This window comes from Ixodes scapularis, unplaced genomic scaffold, assembly GCF_016920785.2.
Source record: "Ixodes scapularis isolate PalLabHiFi unplaced genomic scaffold, ASM1692078v2 PGA_scaffold17__5_contigs__length_683569, whole genome shotgun sequence".
Lineage (NCBI taxonomy): Eukaryota > Metazoa > Arthropoda > Arachnida > Ixodida > Ixodidae > Ixodes > Ixodes scapularis.
The window spans coordinates 50,721-67,784 of NW_024609843.1; the positions used below are offsets into that span (position 1 = coordinate 50,721).

The following is a 17,064-nucleotide window of genomic DNA, read 5'->3' on the forward strand; positions in this document are numbered from 1 at the left end:
AGCGGGCGTTGTCAACAAAATAACGTCGTTTTAATTGAATAATTGACTCCGGATTGTTGTCTTAAATCTGCCGTTTTTATGCTTCCTGTTGGACTGCGTTTGCACAGCGACGCACACCGCTCGAGTAGTTGATTCGATCCTGCAACGAGTTTGCTGCGCCAATCATGCGGCGTGAATAAGTTAGGGCAAGGTTTCCTACCTGCCCACAGATGCATGTACTGAGACCATTTTTTACGTAGTGAACGTAGTGCTTTTTTTTTAGGGGGGGGGGGGGGGGGAGAGGCGTTGGTACATTTATTATGGTACAATCACTTTAGAGTTGAGAAATTGGAGAGCGAGCAAGCATTCCCAACTTTGTCTCTTTCTCTCTGGCACTGCCCTGTTTTAGTTTCCGTAGGCATGTCTACTAGCAGGTACAAACTGCTTTAAAGCAGGTAAAAAACGGGAAGCTTAGGACGGTGCGGACTCCGTGATTCGCGCTTTTCGCAAGGTGACGGGTAAATGCTTTTGTGAGGTATGCGGAATATGCAAGCGATTTTGTTATGCCCGTCGTTTGCGTCTCTCCACCAAAACGAATAAGATGAACTACTACAAAGGCGCAATCACAAACCAAGATTACGATAGCAGTGCGTTTGCTTCGGTGATTTGTGTAGCTGTATTTTACCCTGGTCTCTGCAACACCGTGTCATGACGAAGAGCTGGAACGGTCACGGTTTGTGCTGGCCTCCCGGTTGACAGAAACGCGCGTCGCCCGCATCGGCACCCAGTGCGCTTGGGCTGTTAATGCTCAAGCCTTTTATCCGCGGCTTGACGCCAGCTCATCCTGCTGCTCAACGGTGAGGAAGCGGCGAGAGTAACCTCAGAAGTGAATGTAAATCCTCGTTCATTCAGTTATCCGGTGTCAAAGTGTGGAAGATGTCCAACGTGTACTGAGGGCGGGAACTACGAGCGTTTTGCCTTGCTTTTATAACCGAAACCAGACCAACGAGATAACTGCCTTGCGTACTCCAAAATGACGGAAGCAATAAGTTTCAACAGGTCGAGTACGTCACCGGGGATGTAGGCGAGACGGTGCACACTGTTTAAACGCTTTCAGTATCCACGAGTGGTACCAGGAAAGCGACGTCAACAGAGAAGGAGCTTGCGATTCAGCATAATGCAGTGCTACGGGCCCGTGTATCTTCAAAGTTCGGGGTGGCGGCAGTATAAAAAAAAGACGCATCAGCGCCCCACACCAGTGTTCACGAATAACACTGGTCACAAACTCCCAAGCCCCACCGCTCCAGTCTACACCGACACGACATACGACAACAAACTGCATCAAACGCCCCAAAAGTGAAGGCGTCTGCTCCCGTACTGCAACTAGCGGAAGTAAAGTTTTGGGCGGATGTCCTCCACAAAAATATATAAAAAATGCTTTGCGCAAGGATCATTTTTATTTATAATTGTGTACGTAATGACAAAATCCCAATAATTTGTTTTCCTATCTTATTCAAGCTAGTCGGACTGCTCATAACACTGGTCAAGCAAGAAAATAACAAAAATTTTAACTTTTTCATGACCGGTTTAAGATTTATTGTTAACATATCGTTATGTATTGCAACGGACTAACATTATAGATTTTGCCTCCATACTTTTTAAATGCAAACAGTTCTAACACACGGCTGTCCATTGCGCCGTGTTTTGTGTATTCTTCCATAAATCTGTAATGGTCAGCGACCAAAGAGCTCACCCGCACATGTCAAGCTTATATGCGCCGCGGGGAGAAATGGATATGGTGTAGGAAGTGTCGGGCGTAGTGTCGTTGTTGTGTTTGTGTACATGTCGGTGCTGTGTAGCTGTGTGCTGTGTTGCCTGCGTTGTATGTTGGGTTGCTGTCTAATCGTGCTCGTTCGCAGTGTTAACAGACTAGTCTTTTTTTAAATACAGGCTGCTAGAAATCTCGATAGGTGGCGCAAGTTACCGCCCGATTCTAAATAGTTTGCTCAAGTTATTTATCCATGTGAGTTCGGCATTCGTTTTTTTTTTTTTTTGTCTAGCGGCTCGTTGAAGCTACCGACGCCGCCGACGACGCACGTACGTACCTTTGCACGTAGCTACGTCCGCCGCTTGGAAACTTTACTGTGTATAAAAGACATCGAACGATAACTAACGCGCCCTGTGTGCTTTCAATTCGGCTGAAAGGCGCGCGGCTCGCTGGGCTCGCCTCTCGCTTGTTCTCGGCCGCTGGCCGACATGTTTCATAAGGAACACGCTCGAAACGTGTTTTGCCGAAGGCAGACACGGTGTAGCGTGTTAAGTTTACACAGCACCTCATGTGTAGACGAAAAACACAGACGGCTGCGTGTAAAACGAACACGTTTCGATGTGTCCGTTATGGGACAACGGTTTACACGTCTGGGCGTATTATTTTTGCCAGCAGTGTAGGAGCGCCTTCTGCGTGTCGCATGCTGGTATCATGGCTCTTTGTATGAGCGATGTTTCAAATTGTATCATGACATATTCGCCACACGCCAAAAATATTATTACAGCAGATCACAGATCGATAAACATTTCCGCTCCTCGACTTTGAGTGAATTTGTACAAAAATTGTGTATCTTTTCGTGTTTGGCTCGTGGATGTCTTCCCGGCTGTATGCTGCAAGGGTACTCATAGCATCGTTCTAACGCTAAGACCCTCAATTATGTTCGCAATAGTTATAAAAATTACCTGTTCGCGGTAACATACCCTTCTGTATGTGGGATATGCACTTCGACAGCGTACACATAATATTGTTTGTTCTTCAAAAACAAAAACGAATAGGTATAAAATCCTTGCTCCAGCCACAAGGACTGGTCATTGGTCGCTTAATAGTTCTGATGGCAATGTGAAAGATACATACCATAATTTAGCGATAAGTACCAGTTTGGTCGAGTGTATGGTAAAAGTCCATACACAAAAGAGTGTCCAATCCTAAAAAAATATTCCTCCACTTTTTTTAATAAACTGCAATTAGCAACAATTGAGGGCTATTTTCATTATTCTATATGGTCTTTCTGCTAACTTGATAATTATAAAAATGCATTATCCTAATATCGTATGACTCTACTCACCTTTAACCAAAATGGTACTCACATTTAATATTGAAACACCACAGAGTTTTAGTACAACACGTGGGCTAACCATCTCTTCAAAACGGAAGTTCACCTAAACAGAAATGTATGTATTAATCATTTGTCAACTGTGCAGTTAATTTGTGCTTATTACATTTTTATTCCAACGAAAGGAGCCTGAAATACACTGAACTTAAAGGGTGCATCCCAACAAGCCCCCATTTTTCTCCAGTTAAAGTTATGTCGCTTGTGAGAGAGAATTAAGACAAATTCTCAGACATGCAGCAGTTCACACCACAGTCGCTTCATATGCATGCCTCGCAACTACAGTGAACACCGGGGATTAAATATTATTACGAGCTATTTAATTAGTTATTCATAACCATAGATGTGATTCTTGTTTTTTATGGAATATTTCATTGGCTATATTACATAATTTAAGTGTTAACTCTTTGAGATCGTTCTTCCCAAGGAGGCAAGGAGTCCATTCAACTGTAGCACTGCTTCCACTGCAGCGCGGCTGGCCACATCGCGTGTTACTGACGCAGCCGATAGAACAACCGACCACGTACAGCCTGCCACAAACTTAACGACCTACGCTAGCCGTCGCCGAGCTGCATTACCGCGCCACCTTGCGGCGCGGCGGCTGTGGTCGATGTTATGCGTGGGTTCTTTTTAGTGTTTTGGATTGACAGGATGGCGCTGGATTTTAAAACATAACGTGTTCTTTTATTGTTCTAATGGCGCCCGGCTGGCTCTGCCAGCTCTGCCGGAGTTGCCAGTAGGGCTAACGCAACATAGGTGGCGCTACCTTTCATTACATATATAACACGCCCCTTTTTTCCTTTTTTTTTTTTAACAAGTTCATGCGGTTTGGAGGACGAACTTGTCTTCCTGAACGTGTGTGAACTGAGGTTGTCGGTCCACTGCTGGTATCACATGGTACATTCGCTGCCCGGGAGGAGTCTTCATCTAAGTCAGACGATGGGCACAGATCCTCCACACTCCTTTGCACTTGGGGTGGTGCCTCTCGATCCCTCGGTGGCAGGTGTGCTTCTCTCAGGTGGTAGCGGTTTCTGCGGTATGTGCCTCCACCGTTTCCTTGCTTGTTTCCAGCTGCTGAGAGAGCCGGTCCACGTACGACTGGTAGTGAGAGGACATCTGCTGCTTTTCTGCTGCAATCTGCTCCATGGCATCCTTGAACTTGTTGACTTTCTTCTCCATGTCCAACTTCTCTTGGTGGAGCTCCTCCAACTGGCTGTGCACATTCTCAGAGGCCTGAGCGCCTCCGAGCTGCTGAGCATAAAGCTGCGCCAAGGACAGCTCCTTCTTGAAGTCGCCAAGCTCCTGTTGCAGGGCTTCATTGTCTTTCGCCTTCTTGCCAAGCTTGTTGCTCAGCTCAGAAAGTTCTTGCTTCAGTTCTTCGATTGATTTGCTTGATTTGTACTGTTCCGTCTTGAGCATCTCGATTTCCATGAGGTACTCTTGGGAACTCTTCTCCTGAACCTGGCTCTGGCTGCTGACAAAGTTCAACGTTCGCTCCAAGTCCGTGTTTCTCTCTCTAGCCGCCTTCAGTCTTCCTTGCAATTCTTCCGTCTCCACGGCCTTCTGCTTGGCGGTCTGCTGGCTCTGGGAGAGCGCCGACTGAAGCTCCGTCTTCTCGGCCACCAGGATGCCGATGGTCTGGATGTGCACCTGTAGCTGGTCGTTCATGGCCCCCAGCTCGCGCCGAGACTGATCCTCCCGCTCTTGCTGCTCACGCTCGTACTCACGCTGCTGCCGTGTCAGCTTGCCCCTCAGCTCCTGCAGCTGAAACTCGAGTTGGTCCCTGTCTTGCTGCAGGGACTCGAGGCTCGTGGCCAGCTCCTGGTTCCTTCGCAAGAGGGCATCATTCCTCGGGGTGCCGGAGCTCTCCGCAAGCGCCGCAATGTCTCCATTGAGAGCCGCGTTGGTGTCGTTCATCAGGCCGTTTAGCTGCAGCGTGATCTGCCGAAGAATCTCCGCAGACGACAGCACCCTATTGCTTGGCTGGTCCTCACTTGCTAACTGGGAGAGGTCCTGACAGGAGTGAGCAGTCAATGATTGGGCATCCTTGGGTTTAGACGGCAAAGCCATGGAGTAGCTTTGCTCCAGAAAGCATACTTCTGGTGTGTCATCCCTTCCTGTAGTGTCATCAACCGAGTTGCACTTGAGTCTGTTGAGTTGTATTAGCTTCAGCTCCCAACAGGCATCCAAACCCAAAATGGCAGCTGTTGACATGTCAACTATGCAGAACTTCAGTGTTGCCGATGTGCCAGGTACGCTGCATATTAGAAAGCACTCTCCACGTAGTGGCAACGGCTCACCGGTGTAAGTAGTCACACAAGCACCAGGGCTGTTAAGTAGTGGGGTATCCGGCAACTTCTGCAACTGCTCCATCGAGATTAGGTTCACATCTGATGCAGTGTCCAGTTTGAACACATGGTCATGTCCACTGACGTTCACTCTTTGGTTTTATGAAGAAGAGTGCTGAACGGTGCGAACAGTCAGCACATCCAAGGAGAGAGGTGCATCCTCCTGCAGCTCTCGCACGACGTGGGCATGACGCGACTGCAACGGACGAGGCTGATGTAGCTGCTGACACAACGCAGCATAGTGGTTGGGCTTGCCATAGTTGTAACACTGTTGTCCGAATGCTGGGCACTGTCGTGGCTGGTGAAATTGGCCACACCTGGAGCATGTTCTTTGCGAGTTGTGACGAGGCTGCGGTGGCTGGCGGTGAGTGGGCGCTCCTTCACTTGGTTCCCGCGTAGCGTCATACTGCCGTGAAGTTGGTGGAGCGCGGCGATGTATTGCGAGCACCTCCGGACGCTATTGCTGCATCTCTTGGGCGTACGTTCTGGAAAGTTGCGCTGCCATACACTGGTCCTTGACTTTGTCGAGTGTAAGTTTCTTCTCGCGCAACAAGCGTTCTCTCAGCGAGTTGTCATTTATTCCATGAACGACGCGGTCGGTGATCATACGGTTGCGAGCTTCACCAAAAGCGCATTGATTTGCCTGCTTCTCTACGGCTTGAGCGAAGGCCTTGAACGTTTGGTCTTTCGACTGTTTCAAGTTATGGAAGACGTAGGATGCATGCGTTGTGTTGCGGTACCTTTCGAAGTGCTCGTCGAAACACTGAAGAACATCGGCGAACTTCTGCTGCGCCGCCGGAAATGTGAATGCGTGGTACTTCTGCACGAGTTCCGCGCCTCCAACATGTAGCAGCAGAGCAATCCTTGTCTCGTCGTCTTCCTTGTGGTACTTTGTTGCACGTTCGTAGATCGTGAAGCTCTTCTTCCAGTCTCTCCATTCCTCTGCCTGGTTGGCGGCTGCCGAGAAGGCTTGAATGGGCGGAAAAAACAACGCCATCGCTTCTGTGGTAGATGCTGCTCACTTGCTTATCTCACTTCTGACACCATGTTATGCGTGGGTTCTTTTTAGTGTTTTGGATTTACAGGATGGCGCTGGATTTTAAAACATAACGTGTTCTTTTATTGTTCTAATGGCGCCAGGCTGGCTCTGCCAGCTCTGCCGGAGTTGCCAGTAGGGCTAACGCAACATAGGTGGCGCTACCTTTCATTACATATATAACAGTCGAAATTCGTTGCGCACGCATGTGCGCCCTTTGGTTACTCATGCCGTGTCCCACTACAGCGACAGGCAGAAACAAGACAGCGACAAGCCTCGAACCCGTGCAGCATGCTCGCGGTGGTACCTTTGGCAGGCGTTAGTCGTTCGGTGCTCGTGAAGTAAGCACGAGCGATTGCAACCCTCCCAAAGATACCCTCGCGTGATTGATGCTCGTGTTTGAGCATAGCCTCCTTCATTCTACAAAGCCTCTCAAATGGCGAAAGACTCTGGTTTGAAGCTTGTCGCTGCCGTTTGTTTCTGTCTGTCGCTCTAGTGGGACATGGGCATCACAAGCATATTAACATTCCCGCTTCCGACCGACACCATCTGCTTAAAACGACTAATTAGTTTTAGACTAATACGTCACAAAAACCACATAATGAATGGCGCCTGCCACGGCCTACCATGGGCCTGCCCGCCTGCTTGCCTGCACGCCGTCGTCACAGCATCATTCTGTATGGCCTCTGCTCGTACGGGCGTCGTTCGTCCATGCCGTGCGTGCCGTCCGTCTGGGCTTTCTGCTGCAGCGTGTTCGGTCGGCTTTGGATTAATGAAGGTGACGCATGACCTCCCGCGCGCTCGCATGCTCGGTGTGAGTTTGTGGAGCCGAGCGGCTTGAGGTTCTCGCTTTGTCGTTTCCGTAGGGATGTCGGGCTGGAATCGTGTGTGCACCTCGATTTTTGATCAGATTGTTTTGTAAAAGAACTTGACTTATTACCCTGCGCACGACATTGCCTATGGATTTACAGATGATGATGTTGAACGGTGTTGCAGATAGAGCATTGATTGCCGTGCTCTCTGAAATTTCCAGGGCGTGGGTTCAGCCCCTTGCATACACTGTTGTGCGCACTTCAACACCGTCTTCTTTTATGCGCAGTCTCCTCATTCCTCTCGATCCGGGAGCTCAAGTCTGTTGGCTTCACAGTAAAGGCTTTGGCCTGTGAACAGGGGGCTTTAAACGTAACCTTGGCCAAACAGCTTGGTGTGTCTGTTAATAAGAAATGTTTGAAGATAACAACGAACATATTGACTTTTACTGTGATGGTCCGCACCTTATCAAAACAGCAAGAAACAATCTCCAATCACAAATTTTTCATTGAAAATTAGGTCATTGAGTAGTATTGAAGAGCTTCATCGTTCTACCCATGAGATGAGGTTGGGATTGGCTCCGAAACTTACTCAGAGACACATTTTTCAAAACTTTTAGAATAACATGAAAGTAAAGCGTCCCGCACAGGTACTGAGTGTCTCAGTCTTTCTCGCAGTCTTATCCCTTCTTTATACCAAGGACCTTCCTGAGGCAGCCATGGCTACAGCTTATTTCTGCGATAGAAAGGACAGGCTTTTTTGATTTTTCTAAATATCTCACAATTCAAGAAGACAAGACAGATGTTGTGTCAGGCCATTCTAAAAGGAGAATTTGAGATACTCGATTTCCTTCACCAGCAAGTCGGATGGATTTCAGTATGGAAGTTCCAAAATAAAAGGTAGCCACAAACCATCATGGAGTGGTAAGTTACTATAAAGAGTGTCCTCAAGCTCTGGGAGGAGATTTCAAACAGCTATGACTTTAAGTTCTTAGCTACACGACGCCTGCAGCAAGACCCACTTGAGAACATCTTTGGAGCTCTATGAGAAATGCTGGGCTGCAATGCAAACCTAAATCTGTATCAGTTCACCTCAGGACTAAAACACATACTGATAAAGAAACTCTTCAAACTTTCGAAACAATGGAAACGTAGAAGATGACAAGGCTGACTTCCTCAAGGAGTTGTCAATATTTTTGCACCATGAAAGTTCAATTGTAGTAAATGTGGAATATCTTTCAACTTATAACTTCCCGCCACTAAAGGATATTTCTGACGAGACATCAAACATCAGGTCTAACATAATTGATGACACGTCCACTTATTACGTTGGGGGTTATTTCATCAAGCATTTCCTTGAACAGACAAGGCACTGTTCTGGCTGTTCTAAGCTGCCGAGGGATGAGTCTGACAAATTGATCAGGCCTCATCATCACTTTCTTGTTGTGAAAGCATACCCTGTGCCTGGAGAACTCTTCGAGAACCTAGCAGTACTATCACAGGTTGCCTTTAATTTCATTCAGCAACTAGAAAATCACTTTCATGTCGTAAGAGAGAGTGTGGCGCATGTTTGAGGAGTGTGTGCTGCCTCGTATCACACACCTTCAGGACTGAGTAGTTTGTCTTTGCTTAGAGTGCCACAAATGGTTTTTGAAAATGTTTTGCACAATACGCTTGTGTTGGCATGTTCGATTTCTTAACCGGAACTTGGACAAAGTCTCGTTGCACCCTTCAGTTGCTGGTAAGCCACGAGACAAGTTTAAGGGTTAATAGTGTATTAACAGAGGCGGTTGCGAAATCAAAAACAGAATGTGCCTACTAATTGAGCGGTGCACCTTGCACTCCAAACATTCATTTCCCTCATTTCCAACAAATGTGTAGCATGGGCCCCCAGCAAAAGTATTTATCCGCTTTCTATAAAATTTCCATAAAACAAATATTGTGTAAAGGTTATAGATTCGAAAGAAAATGCATCCACTGTTGTATTCATTTTCTCTAGCTTTTTAGCCATTTTTTTTTCGTTTTTGTTTTGCGACATATTTCTTTTCTGATCGACTGTATTTCGGGGAATGTTGAGGGACGTTCAATCTTGTCAGATTCTGAATAGAGTTCTCATTGCTTCTTGATGGCCCTCCCACAGTGTGTTTCAGGCTGTACCGATTCGTGTGTTTTTTATTGGCCGAAAATTGAGAATTTGTACTCTCCGCTGTATGCTTTGCACTCTTATTATACTCTTATAACCGGTGATGATAGCGATGTCTTATTTATTTCTACACTTACGTCCTGTGCCCGAGTCGTCGTGAAAGCGAAGGGATCACTCAGCATTTTCCCTGTTGAAAGTTTTTGTCAACTTTGTTCAGCTAAATATCTATTACAAAGTGTGAGATATGCCGAACTCCGTCATATTCATTTATTTTTGTGTGTATATTTTTCTTATAAAACATGCAGAGCGCCTGAGGTAAATCCTGTATATACGAATGTGGCCCAATAAAATGTTTTCGAATCCTTTCTTGTTGTTGACCCCAAAATGTTCCACCAGTCAGGAGTCAATGTAGAGATCGTGTAACTTCAAAGTTTAACAGTATGAAAATCAAACAAACAATATATACACCTCTGTTTTGTTAAGTAAAAATGTTTTTTGACACATTTTGCACGGATTCTATCGTCAAAATTAAAATAAAACTCCGTCGATATTTAAACAAAAAAAGGGAAAAGCGGCTCCGGGAGCCGAGTAGCTCCCGAGAGCCTAGCGAGGAGGAAGGCGAGGACGAAAGAGAGAGAAAAAAGAGAAGAAGGGTACGGGAGAACCGGAGCAGAAATGCCCCAACCGAAACTAACTTGACCGGAACCGGAACCAGCTTACGCTTAATGCCGCCTGCTAGGAGCGCTAGCTGTCACTGGTCTATCTGGGCCGCTGGGGTCTATGGTAGTGTCAGCTCTTTACCTTGAGTATATAACTCTAGGGGTGACATGCCTGCGAACACCACAGGACGCGCATGCGCGCAATACAGGTCTCGATGAGAGGCGCCGCGCCGCAGTGTAGCGCACTGATGCAGCTCGACCAGGGCTCGTATGTTCCGTAAACGTGTGTAGCCGAGTGTTCCATTTGTTCCATGAGATACCATCGCTCCTTCGATGATCGATTCACTGCGCCACTACTACCCGGTATTTCCTCGAACGACAAACGTTCGGCGCAGTCCCAATACTTCCGCTCATCCTTCCCCGACGCCGCCAGTCCCTGTCATAGGCCTCTCCCCGCCTCATGTCACCGGCCCCTGACCGCCGCAACTCGGAAAACTAAGATATCCAGGTTAAAGGAGCCATGAAAGATTTGTTTAGTTTTCACTTAATACTACTTAAAATGACTCCCTAACGTTTATCACTGAATAAACTTGCCTGCGATTTTCTTTCCTGGCGATGATAGTCGTCAAACAAATTCGAGATACATGAGCCTCATTCACCCCCACAACTCGGAGCCAGAACAAGCGGTCACGTGGCCTGGTGCCCATCCTCTGCCGTCAACGCTAATCATACCAAAGCGACGGGCTTGGCAAAGTAAAAAACGCTTTCTGAGCTCCAGGAATTGTCAGAGTTCGGCTACTCTCATCAACGCATTGGTTGCACACGAGCCACTCCCCGAGTGTTCGCCGAGGCATTGATGGCTACGAGCCGAAGTGGAGTGCTCACGCGGTTCTCATATCCGATCCATGAGCCGCACTCGACTGTTGTCATGCGAGTGCTTTCGACTTCACAATTACATCATCAAGCTTTGCGACGGAAAGGCTGAAAGAAATAGTCCCCTTCAATCCTCGTAATTTCAGCGCGAACAACAAGCTTCTGAATCAGCGGCGTTCTGCATCGCCGACACTTCACACATATCGTCTGAATGCCATTTTCGCCACTGCCCGTTGCCAGCTGCCCATTCGAATCGAGGGTGTCCTTATGCAGGCCGGGTGTTGGCTTTTTCTACGATCATATCCTTTAGAAGAAAGCAGTACGAGTTGGACGAGGGCTGCTTTAACAATATATATTTATCAGCCTCGGCGGACATTAGATGAGAGAATAATGGTCATAGTAGGTAGACTAATAAATAAAAGTAATTATTTAAAATTTTTTATTTATTTGCATTATGCGTCATGCTGTAATGGCAATATTGACGACAATTACTATTGGAGGTCAAACCAATATAAACTTATTTAAAAATGCAAAGTTCTTTTCAAGCACATTAATTGACAAATGTTCACATTATGAACCATAGTTAAGATTTCTCGAAAGAAGGGCCCCTAGAAGCCCTGACCTGAATGATGCTCAGAAGAGCGACGTAGTCATTGCAAGCAAGCCGTCGCTATCTCGGGAGCGTGTCCTTGGTGGGTGCGCAGACGACACAAGTGACGATGTCACTGAAACGACTACGTCACTCTTCTAAGCGTCACTGTGGGCTAAGCTTGAGGCGCGCTTTCTGCGCGCAATATCGGACTGAAAAGTAAAACAAAAAAATTTCAAAACATTTTTATATTATATTTTTGCCAATTATTTCAATAGTTTCGCCTTTATTCGTAATTGCGGCAATAGTGCCATTGCGAAATGTCCCCTAAAAGAAAGAACTCAAAATAAATTAACCAATTTTAATGCCGTAGTCACACCGAATTAAAGCGCAGCTCTTGAGGAGGAGGAGGGAATTGTACTGGGGTTGTGGGTCAAGTGACCTGGGGGTCACGTGACGATGCCGATGATGTCATCAGTGACGTCACTGATGACGTCATCAGTGATGATGACGATGACGATGCGGATGTCGGTGACGTCATCTGTGACGTGACTGTTGACGTCATCAGTGACGATGACGATGCGGATGCCGGTGACGTCATCAGTGACGTCACTGATGACGTCATCAGTGATGATGACGATGCGGATGCCGGTGACGTCGTCAGTGACAATGACGTCATCGGCGGGGGGGGTCACGTGACCTCAGGGGGTCACGTGACTTCGGGGGGGGGGCCCTCGTGCGGTGCATTGTGGGACATTTCCAATAATGCAGCGCGCGGTTTCGCCGACGCCGCTCAAGCCGGAAACGGGCGCCTAAGAGCTGCGCTCTAAAATGGGCCACTGTACATTTGAACTAACCACAGCAATTTGATCGTTGTTCTTCTAAACTTTAGATTTGCCTATTACTGTTTAAGGATGGCTAATTGGGCTAGTTGGTTTTGCATCGTGCTGTAATACGCCAAAATAACAGGGACAAAAAACGAAGGGAGAACTATACTTCATTTCAGCTTAGGTCCGAGCGCGGCCGATGTTATGAGCAGAAGGGCCAATCAAACAGCGCAAAAAGCGCAACGTCATGGCGTGCTCTCTGTGCTTGATAGGACTAGTCGGCGGAGGAGCGCGCACAGAGACACGGCAAATACCGGCTGGTCCTTTTAACTGCAGAGAGCACGCCATGACGTTTCGCTTTTTGCGCTGTTTGATTGGCCCTTTGGCTCATAACATCAGCCGCGCTCGGACCGAAGCTGAAACGAAGCATAGACAGGACGCGGCGTAACTTTCAACTGAATTGTTTATTTGGATGAAAAAAGTATAAAATATAAAACAGGCACACTTGGCAGAACAACAAAGATATGGTCTAAAAACACCCCCCCCCCCCCCCTCAAATGCCAGCGTCATTGGTTCTTCAAATAGTAGAATTCTTTATCAGTCAAGGACAAAGAGGGAGCGCTTATATTTTATCGGCAATTCCACTATTGAACGTGTGGAACAAGTTCGTGACCTTGGTGTTTATTTCGATAGTAATCTTACCTTTTCATATCATGTTACACAAATTGTTGCTTCTGCCTTTAGAACAATGGGGATGATATCACGTTTGACGCATGATTTTTCAAATATAATGTGCCTAATTCGATTGTTTTGTTCCCTTGTACGAGTTAAACTTGAGTTTTGTAGTTCAGTGTGGAATTCGCTAACAATGACCGACGCTGCACGGATAGAAAGAGTTCAGAAGCGATTTATACGCCTTGTTTACGATAGATATTTTGATAGAAAATGTTATTTTGATTTTGAATACCTTCTTAGAGAACTTTCACCCCAGAACCTTTCAAAAAGAAGGATTTCTCGTGACATTATATTTTTATACAAAGTGGTTCACGGCCAAATTGATAGCAATCTTGTGTCGTCTTTAAACTTTCATGTACCGGCCCGAGTCGTTAGAAACTCAAGCGTGTTTTATAGATCTATCCAAACGAGACCGTCCCCTTTGGCTAGAATGAATTTGTTTAAATGAATTTCCGACTCATGTAGACATATTCTTAAATTTCGCTGCGTTCAAACGACTACTTGATATGCATATTTTTGGTTTATGATTGTGAAATGTTTTTAATTTCGAGAGCATATGTCGGGGGGGGGGGGGGGGGGGGGGGGCTTGAGATTGTGTACTGCTTTACGTGTTCTTTTTTTTCTCTTTTTAAACTTTTTATGTGCCACCACACTGTAACCAATAGGTTGTTCTGGGGCATTATACAAATAAAGGATTATTATTATTATTAATATTATTATACAAGTATTTTCGTGGTGGGACCTAATCAGGAAGGCTTCGTGAATTTCTCTTGCCGTTTTTGTTTTGTAACAGTTTTCATTCTCAACTCCGCAGGCTTGAAGAGGCAAGGTACCCCCGTCATGTTCTTCGAGATGTTTCAGAGACCTTATAAAAAAAGATGAAAAAAGACAACAGTGCAGTGTGCGAAAGGGCTCCCAAGAGGGTAGGTAGGCCTGTTGTCTTGCCTTACATTCACAAGATGTCCCACAATCTGAAGAAGGTGTCCCATCGCTTTGACATACCAGTCGTTTTTTCAGCACCGAATAAACTATCTTCACTGCGTAAAAGGATAAGCAGATTAGGAGTGGAATCGGATGTGCCACAAGAGTCGTGCAAAAAACGACATGTCACTAAGTTCGGCGAGTGCGCCACCAGTGTCACGTACAAAATCCCCTTTTCATGTGGTAAGGTGTACGTTGGCCAGACGGGGAGGAGCATTAATGATAGGGTCAGAAAGCATGCGTTGGCGATCAGGCAGTCCTCGTCTGGCCACTTAGCGGTCCACTGTGACCGTTGCGATTGCGGGCCCAACTCTGAAAAGTGCAGCTCCATCTTTGGTGACACCTGTGTCATGGGCCATTACAAAACAAAAACGGCAAGAGAAATTCACGAAGCCTTCCTGATTAGGTCCCACCACGACAATGCTTGTATAAGCGCTCCCTATTTGTCCTTGATTGATAAAGAATTCTACTATTTGAAGAACCAATGACGCTGGCATTTGAGGGGGTGTGTTTTTAGACCATATCTTTGGTGTTCTGCCAAGTGTGCCTGTTTTATATTTTATAATTTTTTCATCCAAATAAACAATTCAGTAGAAAGATTCGCCGCGTCCTGTCTAGTTCTCCCTTCGTTTTTTGTCCCTGTTGTGTTGGCGTATTACAGCATGACTATTACTGTTCGCGAAAACCCTAACCTGTCATTCTCCTTTTTATCTTTGCCGCCGCGAACCGTTCCTCATGAAGGATTCTCGGTCGACATTACAAGACGGATAAACGTTCACGAACTACGCGTCCGAGACATGTCGTGTCGAAGAAGCAAAACAACTTGCACGCTTCCGAACACTTGATTCACAAGATTGACAATGTGCCCGTTATAAAGACATTCAACAAGCCGTCTCTATACTTGTCTGGAGATTTGTTCCAGCTGTGCAGACCACAAGGAAGCGTTGGTTTCGCTCAAAAGCTCCTACCTTAATTCTTTGCTACCGAGGCCCATTATGGATCGTTCGACAAGTCACCGACGTCAATTAACTTGTCGACCATTGTGGGTTCCCCGAAAACAAACACAGTGACTGACGCCAGACTAGACCCGTGCTACGATCCAAGCCATACGTCATTTAGCAAAACGGCGAGACGCCGTTTCGTTCTGAGGAGGAGTTATGATGTGAGGAAGAAAGAAGAAAACGAAATTAAGGCCCGACTGGACCAAGTTGAAGAAGTGGAAGCAGAGAGCTTCGCAGGATTTTCGCAAAAGAACCGCCATTTTCAATCCCCCTATCATTAGTGTAATGAAATCACTTCATAATCACCAAACCAAAATCCAATCGGCTACTTACGGACACTATCAGTATGGCCACATAAGTCGCTGCGTCCAAGGGGTTGTCCATTGATTTATGTGAGTTAGCATCAAAGAGAACAAACAATTCAGGGTTCACCTCTTCAGGCACTGTACGACATTAAGAAAGACAAATTTAATTGCATCCCATATATCAAAGGGAGCATGGTAATATTTGAACAATACAAAGTATAATAAAACTTTCAACGAGTTGCCAGTTCTGGCCGATAATTTACATTTTTTGCTCCTTGGCGTCAGTAGTTCAATAGGCTCCTGCATTGGAACTTCGAAATCTGCAAGTTTACACATGAAGAGATTCGTGACAGCAAGCAATGAGTCAATCATTCTTATTATAATTCATCATTAGAAAAAGTGCCCATAAAGTATAGCTTCATTGTACTGAAATACGACGAAGACTCGAAAGAACCGAAATTATTTTTTTACGAAATCGTGCATTTATTTTATACGTTTAGATTTCAGCCACCTTCGAAGTACTCTTTGCCTAGTGCAATACACTTATCAAAACATTTTCTTCCCAATGCTCATAGCAAACTAAACTTGGCAAATTTTATGCCTTACATTGCTCCTGCAGAGTCGTTTTTTTCGTTTGTTTTGTTTTTTTCACCTGTTTTACATCGGTAAACAGTTCCTGTTTGGAACATTTTCATACGGGGAAACAAAATTATTACACAATCTTATCATGGTAACATATACCAGGGAGCACAGAATATGTCCCGTGCAAATTACACACCTATGATTTGTTTTTATGTACATAAAGATTTTTTAATTTCCTTTTTCCTTCCTCCCCTCCCTTGCCCTCCGTTATCCACTCCGTCCTCTCACACTCATATAATGCCCTTCCTCCTCATCTGCATCTGCCTCCCTCCTTCCGCCTCTCACTGAATTCTCTCCCTTTTCCACAATTCTTCCCACACTCCCGTAAAGTGCTTTCCTCGCTAAATTTAAAGGGGAAGCTGGAATCGTATAGAAGTAAATTCACGTTAAGTCACGACGACAATTTTATCCCGAAATTTAACAGGGAAACTGGATTTTGTAACGCTACCAGTGTGTCACTCGCTTATGACGCTCGGTCATGATGGTCGTTCTGATAGAAAGTGACATATTAAAGACAAATTGTCATGGGCCGAGGTCGGGTGACTAAGGAGTGTGGGGAAGGGGTAATGCCGTTTTAATTCGAAAACGGCTGAACACTCAGTGCAGTACGGACAGAAAGACAACCAAAATTTTGGCAAACAGGAGACTGGTTTGACCAGCATAAAAACACGCCTGCCCACACCACGTTGAGTGTTCAGTTGTTTTTAACAAAATACTACACCACCCACTTCATTTATCTGACCCCGTCTCTTCTGACTTCTATGATTCACCTGATAAAAACATTTATTAAACGGAAACAGTTTATCAATGTGGAAGAGTTAAAAACAAACGGCGCTTCAATACCGACAGGTTTAAATGATGTTGTGAACATTGGAAGAAACCTCTCGGGAAGTGCATTGCATCATGCGGACGGTACTTTGAAGGCGACTGAATATTAAATGTGAAGAAGAAAAATATAAAAAATTGTGAAACAAATTCC

General features: G+C 45.7%; 1 protein-coding gene across 1 annotated transcript; it reads right to left on the bottom strand.

Annotated features, from left to right (window-relative positions):
- Positions 1–4,084: 4,084 nt before the first annotated feature.
- On the bottom strand, positions 4,085–5,246 carry LOC120848327 (golgin subfamily A member 2-like). Its single transcript, XM_040220325.1, has one exon. The coding sequence runs from the start codon at positions 5,205–5,207 to the stop codon at positions 4,152–4,154; it is 1,056 nt and encodes a 351-aa protein (XP_040076259.1). The 5' UTR covers positions 5,208–5,246; the 3' UTR covers positions 4,085–4,151.
- Positions 5,247–17,064: the final 11,818 nt, after the last annotated feature.